This window comes from Conger conger, chromosome 4 (genome assembly GCF_963514075.1).
Source record: "Conger conger chromosome 4, fConCon1.1, whole genome shotgun sequence".
NCBI classification, from domain to species: Eukaryota; Metazoa; Chordata; class Actinopteri; order Anguilliformes; family Congridae; genus Conger; species Conger conger.
In genome coordinates, this window is record NC_083763.1 from 66,502,678 (window position 1) to 66,521,361 (window position 18,684).

The window sequence follows — 18,684 nt, forward strand, 5'->3', positions numbered from 1 at the left end:
CCGTTTAATTTAAGCAAGCTTTTCAAAGAGGCACAAGAGTGCCTGAGCCAGTCAGTATGATCACAGCAGGTAGACTAGGTATATGAGCAGAGCATACTATAGGCCTACTGTAGGCCTACTGCTATTTATAGGCAAGACGTCCAGAGGAACTTTGAGCCTGGAGACACACCCTGTCCCACACCCCTACTCCCTCAAAAGAAGAAGAAAAAAACATGACCTCGCTTCATGCGTTTGTGAGCCGCAAACTCTGAAGAGCCAGGAAACAAGCTTCGTTCATCAAACAGACATTGATGTTTGGCTTCCTCACAGTCCCTCTGAGCAGCAGCAAAAGAACCGCGTCTACTGGCAGACGCTAACAAAACAAGCGCTAGCGCCTAAATGCTTCTCCTACTTCAAACAGCTCAGTCCCTCTCTTCCCCTCATCCCGAGCAGCCGTGAATAATTTGTGTATATAAACACAAACTTTCTAATACTACAAACTGTACTACAAACCAAAATAGTATTTGACAGTAGGAACATCCTCTTCTGCACTGTCACAGCCATTTGAGATCGGGGGGCTTGGGTGGCTAGGGCATTGTAAAATCTTTACTTTCACACAGCAGGGTTCCACCCCCAACCAGGAAGGAAAATGCATGACAACAAATCCTTGGGTAAGGGGGGGCTGCGATCCCCCCGGCTGACTTCCTCACGGCGACATCTTCCTTCCGCAGCTACAGTAAGTCAGCTGGGCGGGGCACACACCCTCAGTGCCAATCATTAGCCCCCTCCCACAGGAACGACACACATTTCTCAAACCCATCGACTGCACAGAGGCCCCCAGGCTATCTGCTCAGAAAACTACGGCCTCCCTGTGCCGGTGAGACAGCTTGGTCCCCAGTTACGACCTCTGAGTCCCGTGGGAGTCCCATTTAAAAGCCTAGGAAACAACAGAATAATGACCATATTGATTAATACACACAAAAAATGTGTGGCAAATTTTCCCAGTGAGCCAGTGCTCTAATATAACAAAAAAATGCCAGAATAGGCAATTATCCTTTAGCTCTATAACAGCAGGCTTTTGATTTTGTTTATTTTGGCAGTGGATGTACTGCATGTTCCTGTGTAATACTCTGTGGGAGTAAATATGTTTTTGCTTTGCCTTATTGTTTTCTTCTACAGTGAGCTAGACCAGAGCTACGTTGAAAAGAAGCAGGAAAATCCAGCAAATCCAGCATCCAGTCGACTACTTACCAGCAAAGTGGCAAAGCCATTTCCTATAGATTTTTAATAATTTCCCGGAAAATTTAAAATGAGCAAAGCACATTAAAAGAAGGAAATAAACTGTGTGCTAATAAACTTGCTGCAACGTGACATGACTATACATAGTTCTCCATGACGCCACTTGAGCTGAATCTTAACAAAATTGACCTGCTTTCGACGAGCGCTGATGTACGGCGCACCAAAATTGAATTACTCTATTGATCCGGTGGACTTAAAGGTCATTAAAGGCGGGCGTCGGGGAGATACGGTGCTGGGCTGCTGATCACTGGGGAAAGAGCAGGCTTTGGGAAATGCAGGGAAGGAGATAAGGCGCTGACTGTCACTCACACATCAGTGGTGATTCAAACCCTGATCCAATCCCAATCCCTGCATCACTCAGGCCTGAGCAGTGAAAATGACTTCTATCCTTCTGAAAGCGGAACAAAAGTCTCTCGCTCTGACTCACAGTCAGTACATCACTTCTGTAAATCACTAGTAACTGGCACAATAGGTACTATACAACACCGTGCACCCCCAAACCCCATGTTATTCATTAAATAATTTACTTATTTATTCATTCAACAGATGAGGCCAAGTTTAATTCTATGATAATGTATCAGACATGGAAAATGGATAGATTTACAGAGGTAATGGACTACAATTTTCTTCATTATTATTTTCACTGCACAAAACCAAAATTACATTCAGGAGTTCATACAGGTTGCATTATAATTCCATTATTTCTGAGGAGATGTGCTGAATATAATGGTCTGTTTATTTTTCCCCCAACCTGTCCATGCAGAACTGTTATCTGAATCAAATAACTGTTGCACTGCCACTAATAAAAACAGTAGCTAATGGGAATAGAATAAATGTGCCATTGTGTGTAATTAACATGGCCAGGGATTTTTTTTTTCATGTTAATTAATCTTTAATCACATTTAGTATCCAAGACATGGTGCTTAATGAAGGGATCAGGAGTCATAAATAGAAGTGAGTCACCTTAATGACCTGACTGCGCAAATGAAAATTAAAACACGTCTGACGGTCATGATTGAGAGCCAGTCTGTAATGGAGCAATTTAACGGTAGCGGATGTGTCCGTGTAGCGCTGAACTCACTCTCAGCTGGTCTCATAACACACGGCCATGAAATGGACTGCAAAAGGCAATGATAAAAAGCCCAATTCAACAATTCACAAAGAGTGGCAGAATTAACAATGACTATCGGTGAAACCTGGTAGTCATGAAGGTCCACTTTTATGCTCTGGATGCGTCATCCACTATTGAATTGGTCAATCCTAGAACATCCTTCACATACAGACCTTTCAGATCATTTAAATTATGCTTATAATACTAACGCTCACTGTCTTGTAATACGACTGAGAAATCATTGGCTGAACACCGGATTCTACTGGTTAGTTAGAAACATGATGATGCTCCCAACAGATAATTCAGTGAATAAATAATCTGAAGGGTAGATGTGTGCAGAAATGGACAGATAACCCAGTGAAAGCACACAGTCCAGATTGTGGGGTGTCACATTGGAGCTGGTTTGAGGGCACTGTATAGTTGTACAGCACAGTACAATGGACTGCTCCCACAGAGGCGTTTGTTAGGAGGCACAGAAAATCCAGATCTGAAGAACTGTACCCTCTGTGCCCACTTTTATGGCAATGAGCTCTTGTTGGCTCAGCTCTCCAAATCCTAGATTAGATTGCATGCTATCTGCCTTCTGCAGTAAATCATTTCAATGAAGTATGGATTCCGATGGGTTTATGGTGCCACTGACTCACTGTCAAACTGAACACAAACAGGTACCCAGAGGGAGATCAAATTGGACCAAATTAATAAATCATAATAAATAAAATATTGCTGACAATGACAATAGAGGACAACAAAATGTATAAGATAGAAATAATTATAAAATAAATAATAATAAAAAAACCTGAACCTTTGAATTAAGGTTCTAACTGACATTTTGGTCAGAAATGCATTAGTGTCATACATATGTTGTTATGAGGGCACTAAATACGTGTGTGTAAAAAAAAATTTGGTTTAAAAGTATGAAAATGCACAATTTAAAAGGTTGCATCTGATTACAGCCCTTTCACTTTGGGTTTTAATAGGTACTAACATCTCAAAACTACCCAAAACACAGATAGGACCTTATAATTCCAAGGTTTCGAATCATGAAGATCCTTTAAATGCAAAAACACTGTGATTACCCAGTTGTGGGTCATGAGGGGGATTGAACAGGCAGGAGGGCAGAAACAGTTTACGGGCCTAATCGTGCTCAGCACGTGCCTGAGTTCCAGAGAGAGGAATGTCACATGGAGAGGTAAAGCTCGCCGATACAGAGGGCCTAAAGGCTAAGCTGCCCCGCACATTTGGGGAAAAGATTATCACTCGGACTGGAACAAACAGCAGACTCATAAAACAGCAAATCCGCAAGGATGAAAACAGGGAAAATATATGGCTATTGCTACTGTACGCGGTTACTGCTGCAGACATTTTTAATGAAGGCTGCATGGGGAGAAATGGCTTTTCTTTTTGTTACAATTATAGAAATAAAAGATAAACATGCACCGCTCAGAGAGGGGAGAAGTTTAAACTGGGCACTGCCAGCAGCCATTCTGAGGGAAAAGTTGTCAGGGAAGATCAGAGGAAGATGAGCAGAAAGAGGAAAAGCCTGATGACTTCTGTGTCGTAAGGCCAGTCAGAACATGTGCACGTACTGCAGTTTTCTTGTGCTGTAAGCAATGGCTAACTTTGATTTCCAACCGTGCTGAAGATCCCTCGACATTATCTCCTAATACAACAGACAAGATATTATCGATTTCTGTCATCCATTCCTCCCACGTCTTCTGCTCGGGAAACAAACTCATTTGGTTTCTCAAAATCGTGTGCTGCCGTTTTTCATGTGTTCACTGAGGCTGAACGTCAGATGTCATCTTTGGCCCTTGTTTTGCTTTTGACTGGAAGCAAGTTCAAGAATGCCGGAAAAATCATTCGAATGGGGTGGCACCCACACAAGAAATAACGAATGAATTCATGAAGCGTCAGAATATGGGGGCTGGTCAAGACGCACACCTCCCTGAAAACATTCTCAAACCAGCACAGCAGGAGCTCTCCTCGGTCTGTGCCCTCTCTTCATACTGCAATACAAAATTCAGCAGCCCGACAAGCTCTAATGGGAAACTAATGCCACGTTGCCTGGGAAACAATGACAAACCTACCTCAATGCAAAAGCCAGGGGCCACAGCTTTCTAGCATAGTGATACCTGAAGATTTTGGTTCTGAACACATATTTACCACGCATGCTACCCTGACTATGACTTATAATTGGACAATGGAACCAGCATGGTACTGTAACTGTATTCCTGTCACATGTAAGATTATCAGTTCACTCGGAGGATTATAAGAAGATTTACTCAAACTTTACAGCACAGGGATAAGACCCATGAAAAATGTGTCAGACATTCTCATCCCGAAACAGTGAATTGGAGCTGAGATTAATAAAAAGAGAATAATGGGAGTTGTGAATGTAATTGAAGGGTTCTCAGGTTCAATATTGTTTATTAATCAAATAAAATAATAATCTTCCGGTTACGAAACCCTCTGGGTTTTTACCCCACCGGCACAAGCCCCTGTTGTTCTGCATTGTTGTTGTTGTTTTACGCACGGTGCAAATAAATAAATAAATAAATAAATAAATAAATAAATAAATAAATAAATAAATAAAAGTTGTCCACAGCAGCCCGTCCTGAAGAGTGGACCGGTTCGTCCTGTCATTGTGTCCTTGCCCGGGTGAAGTGCGTCTCCTGCTCTCCCCCCTTCCGACGCGCGACACATCACATCGCCCGCCCCCGCCCCCGCCCCCGCTCCCCCCTCTCTCCCGCTGTGACACGCCGCCGCCGGGACTCCATTAGCGCCCCGCGTCCTTCCGCCTCGTCGCGCCGGGAGGCTACCGCGCGCTCCACCGAATCCGCCCCCGCGGCCGGCCCATCGTCCGTCTCTGTTCCTGCAAACAAAATGGGTCCGAGGCGTCGGGGACGCTGCGCCGTAGAGCTCTTCTGGAGGACAATATGCAGCCAAAGGCCCGGAGAACACTGTGTACAGAGAATACCGAGTTTCCACTGAGACTGAACATCCACAAACCCAGGCCTCTTTGTGGCACACGGACACACCAGCTGCGTCAATTGTGTTAATGAGGGCTGTCACCTCTGCCCTCATCTGGACCCTGCAGAGAAAACTATAACCACTTCGCTTTAATAACCCTGCCCATTAAAGGTAACTATATGATACTACAGTTCTATAATCAGCAGCAGACTCATCTGCCCACAAGGAGAAAAAGTGCTCAAGGAAGAGTAATCATAATCCTTAATACACAAGGCCAATAGTGGGCAAATTAGCCGCTTGACATTGATCCATTAGCATGCTATTTTAGCCTTGGCGGAGCTACTTGCTACAATATACTGTACTTACCCCCCACGGTGTGCAGCCTGGTATTTAAACAGGGGATTGAGAAGAATCCTGGGTACAGTAATTCACAGAACAGAGCTGGAGTAAACTGGAGTCTTGTGCTCCTGAATGAGCAGGCATTGCACGAGGCAATATACCCCTACAAAGAAGGCAGTATTGGTTAAGTGTCTGAAGGGAATAGGCAGGTATAATACATTGCTTTGGGCACCTTTAGGAAACCTGAACCTAAACCTGCTGGTATTTTGTTTGTGTGTTTTCTTTTTTTCCCCCTTCCTGTTAAAGAAGGCTTTTGTAGCGTGTTGAAGTTTGCAAGAATTACAGAGGGGGAAAAAAAAAAATGACATGTAATTATTTCTCCTTTTTTTCTTCACAGCTTAATAAGGGAGAAGGAGAGAGAAAGTACTCTGACGGCAGGCAGCAGAGAACATGCGCGGCTGCACCCTCATTAAGATGAATAATATGATTCTTGGCATTCACCTCATGATGCCCTCAAGACTACATTCATTTAATTGTTTTTCCCCCATTTTATCCATGATTTATTCACATTTGAGCATTAGCATAGCAAATCACAGGCTATGCAGTGTATGCGTCAGCAGGAATTAAAGAGAAGCCCTTTCTGAAGGCTCGAAGAGGGGGGGAACGATTAAAAACACCACCACAATATGCTTCAGAGCAGAATGGGACTCATCCCTGTAACTGCCTCTCATGTAACCATATAAAATTGGTGTTGTCAATTCATTCATTTATTCATCTAGACTCCATCAGTCTGCTGTGTCCCTTGGAGTTCTCCTTTGCTGTGGCAATCCAGTATCCAGTGCCACAGCCTTTGATGTCAAGTGCAGAGGCAGTTGGCACACATGAACTTTTATGCTAGCTTGCCAGCATAGGTATTTTAGTTTCAGTGTCATACTATAATTTTATGCATAATTGCAAAACATAAGTGCCAATGCTAAACCCATTTTGACTTTGACTTTTGAATTTGAAATCAACTTTAATAAAAAAATATGTTTAGACTTAAAATCTTTCAAAAAAGGTTAAAATAAATAAAGAGACTGAAATTGCCCTTCTCGAAAGGTTGAAGGCAAGGCATCAGTGTAAACTGAGCTCTTGGGTTTCACAGTGCACACACACACCATCACTCAGCCACTCAAACAATGGCAAAGCTCAAACAATCATGAGTCAGGCCCATGGCACTTCCTGCTAAAAAAAATAAAAACTGGTTTGCAAAGTAGTGGCACATCTTTTTCTTTGTTTCACCCGAAAACATAGACTTTATACAGCTGTCAAAATAGGACTGAATTCCGAGCATCAAGTTCCCCCTAGATCCCTTCCAGAATCTGGCAAACTGGCCTTTCATTGAGGAACACGAATGAGCAGTACAAACTGTGTGACAGAGTTAGCCTACATCATGAATAAACCCTGAATTGCAATACACTCAAGTGACCTTCATCTGGGCAATCATCACAGTTACCAAGAAAGACAGCATCATTCTGTACGTGAGTGCAGTGTGGTTATTCCCACTGCTATACGTGAGCACACTGAACAGAGACTCCCCTAAAAATGTACTTCTCATAGGTGTGTCATTTAAATACTTACCAGTTGATTTACCGTCTGATTCCTGACAGACCAATATTTATGAGACCGATGGTATTATCCGTTATGTTTCCCTCCCACAATTCTTAGTATAGAGCACTCAGTAAATTAGCAATGAATATTACTATGAGGAGACACTCATGAATTACTGTGGCAGCCGCACACACACATGCAGATTCATTGACCACTTACAGCTCAATTGTTTCTAGTGATTTTTTTCCCTTCAACAAAACCGCAAACCTTTGCCAAGTAAACCTGTGAAAAAGCATAAATAACCAAACAGGCCACTGCTATAACATTAATATTAATACTGAACTTTCAAATTATGACTTCCTTAACACTTAAGATCTGGTCACCAGGCAACAAGAATTTACCCAACAGCTAACTGTTTGACTCCAACTGTTCTAAAGCAGCATCGATGGACTAAAATAAAACCGGTTTTCCTGCAGGACGTCATCCATGTCAAATGCCAAAGGCTTCCTATTTTTGGGTTCTGTGAACTCGGGTCTTAGGGGACCATGCACACTACGGCCAATGGTACAAGGCACAATCAGAGGCCCCAGGCACTCCTAAATCTTGAAAAGCAGTGAAATTCCTTGCCCCCAGAAGCATCCCTGTGTCCTTGTGAGGGCGAGTGGCGACCGGTCGCGGAGTCAAGGGCGAGAGACGGAAGAGCTTCATCCTGTCCCTGAAGGCCCCGCCCGTCCCCATGAGCGCGAGGGTGACGAACGCGTGAACGGCAGGAGGAAGGGAGTCGCTGTCAGGCAGACCAGCTCCCCGTCAATCACGCCATACACGCCATACAAACCCCTCTCACATACACAGCACTGTCCTGCACACTGCCAAAGGAGGGAAACTGGGCTCTCCCTGCACTTTAATGCTCCTCCTTTTACCCCCATCAAAATAATAATTACAAAAACAGCACGGGTCTATGGGGCTGCATTACATCATACAGTACAGTACCATAGCAACCCTGCAAATCCAGGAGAGAAAACAGAACCCGGGAAACAACATCAGCAGTTCAAAAAGTAATATCACTTCCACTTCCGACGGAATCCTAACCCGTTTACTGGAAAGGGTTCCTACTCTCTCTCTTAAGTGATTCCTACTGCCTGTACGGGTGTAATGGGTCTTCTCAAGGAAGGGAGCACAATTATCTCATCACACGATCGATACAGTCTAAACTTCAAAATATCGAATAGCCATAACCATACGGTTTCTGTCCAACACTGATTTCAAGAGCCTCACAACAACCTTTTCCACTTCCAGGCTTGTAGTGTGGCCTGTTGTAATAAATTCAGCTAAGCACACTAAACATATTATTGTAATGTATGAAGCTAAAGCACTCGTATGTTGACCAAAATTACTTTCTAGAGTCACTGTATGTCTACCTGGAAAATGTACATCATGTGCATGATATTTCAATGAGATGAATAAAAATAGATGACAGAGCACGTACTACAGCACATATATAATCATGGGCATTAAGGTCACGCTTTCAGTCGCAACCAGTAGAAAATGAGTTTTCAGGTAAACACATTCACAATTTACAATTGAGCATTCAGGTTGTAAATGGTGTACCACACACAACATATTTCACAGCATGAGATGCCTGCTAAATACTGCATATCAGAATATGGACCACAAAGAAATTTGGGAGGCTGAGAAAAGCTGAATATCAGTAATAGATTCAAGAAACTCTAACCTGGAAAGATCATTTTGCTCCAGCACATACTGCAGTCACTTGAGACAGAAAGGGCACTTTGCTATTTCACTCTCTCATGTGTGATTGAATCCTTCAAATGCTTTCACTGTGAGCTACATTATATAACCTAAATATAACCATGCAAACCGGATGTATTCATCGACAAGGACACCGAAGAAAAACCACCTTCACACAACACATTACCAAACGAAGAAAAATTCGTAGCACTTTATAAAACACCTTAATGTCTTCTGAAGTACTCATCTGAGCCCTGGGGCTAATATAACGGGAACATTTCTACCTTTTACTTGAAGAGCTTAAGCTTTAACATCAGTAAAGCCTTGAAGAAGAAACACTTCGCTATGTTCATTGCCTTTGCTTTACTTCATTTGCCTGTTATTGTTTTGTTTGAGGCTAATGCCGGCTCTCTTCTGAGCCCTGCTGAGAACAGACCAGAGGAAGGGAGCTGCTGTGGGACCGGAGAGGGCAGGCTTTTCCTGTCAACTTCTGAGGGGCAGTTTGAGGAGCAAGACTCCAGCAGAAAGACTAGGGAGAAATCCAACCCCCCCGGGGGCATTGCCCCTCTGCAATCAACACCAGGCAACTACCGTAACTGCTTACGTTTAAAGTGAACAAACAGCTGTGGAGCCAAGACTTGCACTGCCGTTGTTATTTCTGCTGTAGGGTCCATTGTGTTAGGAGAGGACCAGGATGTGCATTTCCTCCATGCGACCTTGATCCACCCCCTGGCAACAACCCAACCTGTGTCTGCCGTTCGAGCTGAACTTCTGGGACAATCTTTCAGTCGTGGTAAAGACACTCCCCAAATCACCAAAACAAAGAAATGGGTTGAAACTTCCTTACGCGAAAATGCTAACTGATTCTATGGAATAATTTTGAGCACTAGCACAATCCTGAATTCAGTGCAATGTGTCGTTCAGTTGCCATGGTCTGTAGTAATAGCTGCCACTGGCTGATACAGACATTGCCTACTGTCTGAAGTGTAGAATAAAATGGCTGATCTCTATGCGCACCCAGTGCCCAAACAGCGTGACGGCAGGGACACGCTATACACAGAGGGACAGGAGAACGCTGGCTGTCAGGACGGGGAGTGAAAGGGCCGTGGCACCGGGGCTCCAGGGAGCGAGGACGACAGAGGGACACAGGGCGAGGCTGTGACAGGGTGCGGAGGTCACCGCTCCACTCCCGTGTACTCTGCCAGGCTAACTGAAGAGCAGGAGGCTCGTACAGGCAGGCCGACCTAAGATTCTCCTGCCCAGAGCTAGGGTGCCCGTTGTGCACCACAATCCTTCAACCGCAACCGTCATTCAAAAGCAAGTACAAGAGCCACTGAAATTTAAACCGCAAATTTAAACTGAAGAATACTTTGTGCAGTACAATCCAGAAATACCGTGACAGATTTATGACAGTGATGCTAGGCCCTCGAGAAGAGAAACCATAATGCCATTTACCTGTTTAAAATGTCAATATCCAAACAGGCCCCAGAAGTGAGTTGTTTTGTCACTCCACAGTCTATAAAATTGTGTTTGTTGACACTTAACGAGTAATGATGGCAGAGTGAAGCTTAATATGCTCCACAGGGATGGCGCTAATGGAGTGCCAACGGACTGGCAATCACCGATGTGTATGAACCAAAAATCAAAATACACGAGAGGAAATAACTTTTCCATTGGGCAAAGCATTGCTTTTCCAGGAGCATTTAGAGACAAATTTACATTGGGTCAAATTAACCTCTAAAACCTGGTGGTGACATCATGTAGCTAAATATAGGCAAGCACCATGAAGAGGTTTGTAAGGAAAGTACTATCATCAATACAGTCCAGGGTGGCAGAACGACTGTGTGGTTATGCTCTGGACAGGACAGTGCAGTAGTACACTTTACAAAGGCTTCTCTTCCACTCAGAGCAGGCCCCACCCTGGGCGTGTCATAGTGTCCCTGAGCAAGACACCTAACCACCCAAATGCTCCTGACGACCTTGCATGGCAGCCAATCGCCGTCGGTGTGTGAGTGTGTGCATGAATGGGTGAATGAGAAGGCTCAAATGCACAGTGCTTCGGATAAAGGCGCTATATGAATGCCACCATTTATCATTACAATTTACGGGAGGAGCGGTTTTGGGCTAGCGCTCACCTGAGCCTCTCCTCCTCCTTCTTGCGCAGCTTCATGTCCCTCTGCACCACCTTCAGGACATGGTCCGCCTCGTCGTCTGTCAGGCCCGACAGGTCCAGCTTCCTGCCCATGGCTGCCCGGGGGCTGTCGGCCGGCCGTTCCGTCTCAAACCGCGAAACGAGCTGTTGGCAAAGCGAGGAGGAGGAGCGGGCACCTGCGGAGCGGAGGGGAGAGAGAGAGAGGAGTCACTCCCTGCGACTGGGAGGAGAGGGCGCGCACGGAACGTAGGAGTACCGTTAAATCCGACAAGCCGCCTGAATCATAAACCCAATCAATTATCTCTGCGATGATCAAGCTCATCTCCAGGGGGAACCGTGTACACACGGAAGAGATAAGCTGCTGTGTTGCACTCCCCGTTTGCAGGGAAGCGATTTTCAATTCTGCCGTGAGAGGAAGTGAAAGGGATTAGTCATCACCCATCAGGAGGGATGTTTACACCTGGTGTCATTTATAGACATGTTTAGTGTGACATGGCGAGCGTTCACATTTTCAGCTGATGCTACATTAACGCTCCGCAGCACTGACGTCAAGCAAAGCACTTCCCCGGAGAGAAAAACACGCAAACACGTGCACAAACACATACACACGCATGCACGCGCTCACCTTATACACACACACACACAGACACACGCAAACTCACCTCATACACACACACACAAACACACGCAAACACGCACAAAAATACTCTCCTTTTGACAGGCTAATAAAGCTGTAACGTAGAGTTGTGAAAGATGAATTCATAATGCAGCCCTACAGCAGGACTTACAGTAGCATTACAATAAATGCCCTCTCTGCAGGAACACCTCCTCTGTAACTCCAGAGTGGAGAAGTGCCAGAGCGTGACTGATTGCATCTCGCACAAGCAGTATGAAGAAACACTTTTTTCTGTTCCTGTTGAGTTCTTTGGCTACAAAAGGACATTGAGCCATCACAAACGTCCTCCTACGGATAAATCAGTTCAGCAGATTGAATTTTGGAGAACACACAAACACTTAACTGTGCAATTAGGAAAGGTCATTCCAGTTATAAACATATGCTCATCTGACTGCATAGATTTCCACTCGTAATTCAAAAATGTTACCCTTTGCAACCCGATTGATTGTGCGTTGCTGTTGTTCTGATACGGACTGCACTGTACTACATATGTAAAGAGTCTAAAGAAATGGACACTGGTTCAATTTACTTTCCATAGAATCAGTTAGCATTTAATTTTACTCCAGCACATTGGATGTCAAATGAAATGATACATATGAGGTTCATATTCTTAAGACGGTGGGGGGGGGGGGGGGGGGGGGCACTATGCAGAATTTGTTCACTTAATTTTAGTCCCACCGTGGGTGGGTCATATCTGGGCTGGTAAACATGCCCTGAAACTCCCGAGTTGCCAGGAGGACATAATTGTTCATCTGTGTGTTTTTTATAGTACCGTCCAGAGTGTGGGTGGAGGACACCAATTACATTATTGTAGTGCGTCTAAAGCAAATCCATTTGACAATGCAAGCTATTTTTGGTGATTCAGACTGTTTGGTGCCTTATTCAACCTCTCAGTTTCCAGCTGCCCTACATCTCCCCATCAGCCTGAGGCACTCACCCACAAACTATGGAAAACCAGCATAACACAGACAGATTGAATCTAAAAAGCTATGTTTTTCTTGATTACGCTTGATTAAAAGGTTACAGGATGTACAGAGTTTGCCCTGTTTTTAATCAACGTGTTCTTAATTCTAAAGTACAAGGAAAGACAAGCATTAAAAGCTTTCTCTACAGTGAGTTAGCTTTAGTGACTGTCAGACTTGCCAACTTACATTAGTAAAAAGCCCTGAATAAGTTAAGGAAAAATATTGACTGAATCCCAGCCTTTGTCTTACAGTATTGGACATGTGCATGGACTCACAATATCCGGTGTCTGGCCAAGCAAATTTTCCAGCATCTCATTAATGAGTTATTTATAAAGATGCATATGCCCAGCCTCCTCCAGGACAGGAAGTGGATATCATGGGATGAGCACTGAGTCCGGTAATCACGCTGATGACAGTGAATATGTAAATTACTGTACATGCACAATAATAGACGGCAGATCATGCACACAATGCCCAGCTCACAGAGAAGCGAATCAGTGCTTTGCGTTTTACTCCATAACGGTACTGCTATCCATTACCTTAATGAGAAAGTGACTACTATTATTCATTTCCTGTATAATACTTTTTCACATTGTGTTACTCCAAGCAATTACTTTACAAGCAAGTCATGTTTAGAGGCACCACATAATCAACCATTTCCAGCTATGTGTTGGATATCGATGCATCAAGTTAATGAGATGTAAAGGAGGAATGGAGGCTTCTTGATTGGTATTACTGCCTTTGATGGAAAATGACAAAGGTGCTAGCAAGCCTCCCTGAAAGTGATATTAGCCAAAGCAATGCTAAACCATATGTCAGCCTGCTTGTATACCTGCTTGTTAATGCAAATACTTCCATCAGCCAATCATATGGCAGCAACTAAATGCATAAAAGCATGCAGATATGGTCAAGAGGTTCAGCTGTGTTTCAGACAAAATGTCAGAATGGGGAAGAAATGTGATCTAAGTGACTTTGACTGTTTGAGTATCTCAGAAACTGTGGATCTCCTGGAATTTTCAGGCACAACAGTCTCAACAGTTCGCAGAGAATGGTGCAAAAAACAAAAAAACATCCAGTGAACAGCAGTTCTGCAGGCAGAAGTGCATCGTTAATGAGAGAGGTCAGAGCAGAAGGGCCAAACTGGTCAAATATGATGTGAAGTAACAAAATAACCACGAATTACAACAGTGGTATGCAGAAGAGCGTCTCTGAACACGCGACACGTCAAACCTCTAAGTGGATAGGCTACAGCAGCAAAAGAAGACTAAGTCTGAAAAATAAGTCTAATAAATACCTAATAAAGTGCTCACTAAGTGTATGTGTATGCTACAGGATGGCATGAACCCATGTACAGTATATAAAGGAACATAATGACCACATTACTTTATACACACAACCCAGAAAGATCAGATTATGAATATTTTATGAATAAGTCATAGGCACCCTGTTGTCTTTGGACATCACAGAAAAAGACACAAGACAGAGCTGCTGAGTTCAACCAATTACTTCAGGAGCGGGAGAGTGAAAGGGCACGGGTTCCGTGTCACCCAACATATGAGCAGGAATGGACCCGTGTAATTACCGGACCGCTGGACCGAGCCGCCGTGACTCACCGGAGGAGAGCGCTCCGGCTCCTCTCTCCCTGAGCGGAGGAGGGACAGGGTGACCTGGGAAGAGCTGAGCTTCTCCAGCAGGCTGCTCCAGACACCGGGCGGATGGTGGGGCTGGGGATTTTGGAATGCCTGGCTAAGCGGCCTCGATCCCAGGAGGGGACGGCTCCAACTGTGCTCCCCCCCACCTTAAATAGCCGAGACAGGCCCGCCTCCACACCCCACAGTCATCCAACACAACATCACAGTCTCATTACCCAAATATTTCATTTTCTAAAAACAGAAATTCACTGTAGAAATGGGTTTCAAGCAACTGAAACACAATATATATACCCTAAATTAATAGTCTCAAATATGATAGTATTTTGGTCACTTTTACTGGGTATCTGACCGTTTGATGTCCTGTGTGCGACTCTAAACGAGCAGTTTAAGATATGTATTATTTTCCCATTACTTTGTGCTTTTCTCATTAATTTCAGTAACTGTGAAACTCATTCGACCAGTAATGGGAAAAACTTAGCATTGCTGTAAGTTTCTAAACCAAATGCCTGGCATCCTTCCCATGTTATTATTTCTGAATTCCAGACTTTCTGAAGTTATAATATGAGCTTTTTTTAAACAAAATGACGTTGGTTCCTGGAATTCAGCAGGCCTTCAGCTCACCCATTTCTCAATAGCCTGAATGGGGCCTATTTAAAGCTTTCTATTCAGCGATGAATCCGAAATTGCACTTGTATAACATGCTAAAAATGGTAAAGTTCAGTTTATGTAAATATGTCCTCTTGACCAGTAATTTGACAGAGAACAGGAGGAATGTGATTACACAGGCTCTTTAGCTGCACCCCATAATCAGGCCGATTGTTAGGTTTAGTAGTCAACAAATAATTTAGACAATAACAACCTCCACAATGGAAAAGAGTATCTATCAGCGGTTGCAAATCCACATGGTTAATGCATAATATCGCCAAGCTACCCGTCCCTACCTGCACATAAAACCAACAAATGGAGTCATCTGCCTTCACAACACTGTATGCCTTTGCCCATGATTTGATCAGAGGGGAGAATTTAAAGATCTTTCAATGTCCTCCTCGTCCAAGCAAAAAGTATTTGGTTTGAGGGGTTTATCCATACGCATAGCCTTCAGTCACCATATGTAAACCCTATCAGGGATTAATGGATGTTCTGGGTCAATGCCTGAGACACTATTTACCACATATATCAACTAAGCGTGAATTGATTGACTTTCACCTGATAGAGTGCTGTTGTATGCCTCTCTACCACAATGCATTCAGGCTGTACAGGACATAGGTGGTAGCCTGTTACGAGACTTTGCATCAATGGCTCCATTTTTTAAGTTTGGTTTCCTGTAGGCCAATTGACAGCATTGGTGAGAAACAGAGCACTGAAGTTGGGACAGGGCAGTCTGGAATGCTGAAAGTGGGTCAGGCCAAGACAATTTGCAGTTACAGTAAGAACTGTCAAGGAAAGCTACAATGTTATCAGAGCTCCTGGAGACTGTCATCACACCCGGAGTCTGCCAGAGGAGGACGAGGTCCCCCCATTCAGTCTGGCTCCTTCAAGGGCTTCTTCCCATCTGCCATCCGAGCGTTTGTCCTTGCAACTGTTGCCGTGCTCTTGTGAGGGATTAGGCCAGAGTTTTCCATGAAGCGTGTTGTGAGAATTGTTTGTGAAAAGCGCTATATGAATAAATTATATATTATACAGTCTTGGGTTCAGCTGGCAGAATGCACTAACTGCCAAGCACTAACTGCCAATGCCTCACTGTACAGTACATGGTAGATGCTGTATTCTGCCTGTTTAAGGAAGAAACAAATTAAATAAAACAAATGGGTACAGATACGTCAAAGTAGCACAAAACACACAGATGCATGTGTGAGCTAAAAGAGCACATCAGTAAAGTGCTAAATAGACTGCTTGCATCAGCCTCTCTGTAAGTCTAAGAGCTTTCAGCTACAGTATATCCAGAGGAATAAACCACATCAAAACAACAAATTCAGAGAATTAAACAGACTGACCTATGTGTTGTCATTGTTCATGTACGTGCAGCCCGCATGTTCTAGTGTTTACCACCCACTGCTAGAATACATAATGGCTACTAAGAAATGCTGTATTTCACAAGACGTGAAAATTAAATTAATCCCACCATATACAAAGCACCCTAAACAAAATAATCTGCAAGCACACAATCTCAAAGCTGTGTCAGAAACCATTGTGTGGTTTTACAAATTTCCCAATATACTGATGTTCACAAAAGGCAAATTGCTAAACGTCATTTTCTAGTGGAACCTTTTGTCCATCTTTTTGGATAACCTGCTAGCTCAAAGACTCACAAATCTTGTGAGTTACCATTCCATTAAACCATTGTTTGTTTTCTAATATATATCTTTTTTATTATTGTTCCAAACAATTAAGAGGATAAAACCACCAATTACCAACACACATATACAGTGCAGCTGAGACATTGGGTGAACCTGGTCTGTTCCCAACAGTTTTAATTGTGTTCAGCCCATCAGCAATTTAACACCTGCTCCAGTGTACAAACACAACCAGTTATCTAGTAAAACACAGAAGACCAAGGCATCAGTTAGTTTTTACCACCATTTTTCTACAGTAGTCTCATAAATGTCCTCATATAACACTGAGTTTAGAGTGTGGCATTTTATGTACTTTCTTATAAAGACGATGACAAAGCGTGCTGCTAAAGCAAAAAGACAGGGAGTCACATAATAGAATAACAGACCATGTCACTTCCCAAGAACACATTCAATAGGCTTAATTTCTAAGATTTGCAGCTTTCTACCAAGAAAACAACAATTAGGCAAAATCCTTAAGAGCTAATAAACTTGTCAAAATCCATATTAATAAAGCTGAGGATCAATACCTAAACTCACGTTCAATGGTCAATAAATCATTGCAAAAATACATTCTGATTCTGTGACAAAAAAAGAAGATCAATCCAACCTGCAGACTTGTGATGGGTCAAGATAAACAAGTCCATTCTGTGCAGTTATTGATATTGATACCCTTAATTTGTGGGAGAGTTCTAATGTAAAATGGCTGCCGCACATCACCTAGGTGGGCACATACTGGGGGCAGATGAGGCGTCTCAACCTCAAGCATTTTAAGATCCATGAATGGTGATATAGCTAAATATTTATTTAGGCCTAATTATTTTATTTTTATACCATGGAAAGTAGGCTGTTTTCACCAATAAAATCTCTCAATACTTATTTTAATATGGTCTTAAAATAAACAGTACTTAACATCGTGAAAGTAAGAATATGCCTTATATATTCTATTATATATATATATATATATATATATTCTGCCTACAGAAGTAAGCAGCAACACAGTGCACATCCACAGTGCTTAATCCCCAAAGTATGGTCTTCTTGCGTAGAGCATGCGACCATGACACGTTTCAGCTCTTCCAGGCTTTGTTTAATCCATCACGAGATCTTCAGAGACACCTCAGCATATGATGGAGGGATCAATGGTAATGCTGTTTTTCTGGGCTTGACTTAAGTTAAAACTGACTTGCTGAAAAAGAAAACGGAATGCTTGGATGTCTGTGAGGCAGCACTGAGAAGCAGCATTGATATCGGTAAACTTCCTGAAGTCTGTTTACACGGTCTGCTGTCCACTGTCACTTGCCATACAGGAGCTGGTGTGAAGTGTTGGCTGTAATGAGATGCCCAGTCAGTTCCCTCTCATGGCAAGCAGCATCTGCAGCCCATTCCTGGATCCTACAATTTTCTCTGAAAACATTGCAATCCACATCCCTCCATCTGCTAATCCTTTATCAGAGAATGCATTATCCTTTTGTTTTAATTTACCAGAATCTGTCTCTGCATGGGTGTATTCATTTTCATTTTCATTCCTGGGATCAAGCAATGCATTGAAATACCATTTTGAAAATCAATCAGCAGTGATGTGTGTTGTGAAACTACCAGGCCACCAATCAGCTAAATTTTGTGCCCAGCTTTATAAAAGCACACTCGACACATTTGCAGATGCAGAGTTTTATTACACAATATCCTGTTACACTTCCAAACGTCTAGGCAACTCCCAAATACCCAAAACAGCCTACGTCCTTACCATGAGTAACTTTCATTAGGGTCCCTTTATGAAGCACAAAACCAATGTAAGCTCCACACTGCACAATCATCAATTTCCCAAATTACACTAAACATCCCAATAACTAACAAACAAACAAGCACAAA

The 18,684-nt window shown here is 43.2% G+C and overlaps 1 protein-coding gene across 3 annotated transcripts in view; it reads right to left on the reverse strand.

The window, feature by feature from the left end:
• Positions 1–18,684, reverse strand: part of myripb (myosin VIIA and Rab interacting protein b) — a 113,403-nt gene that overhangs the window by 90,303 nt on the left and 4,416 nt on the right. For all 3 annotated transcript variants that reach the window (XM_061239224.1, XM_061239225.1, XM_061239223.1), the window contains exon 2: positions 11,173–11,365. In XM_061239224.1, the coding sequence (XP_061095208.1) occupies positions 11,173–11,282 (110 nt within the window). In that variant the 5' untranslated portion in view covers positions 11,283–11,365. The remainder of the gene's footprint in view (positions 1–11,172; positions 11,366–18,684) is intronic.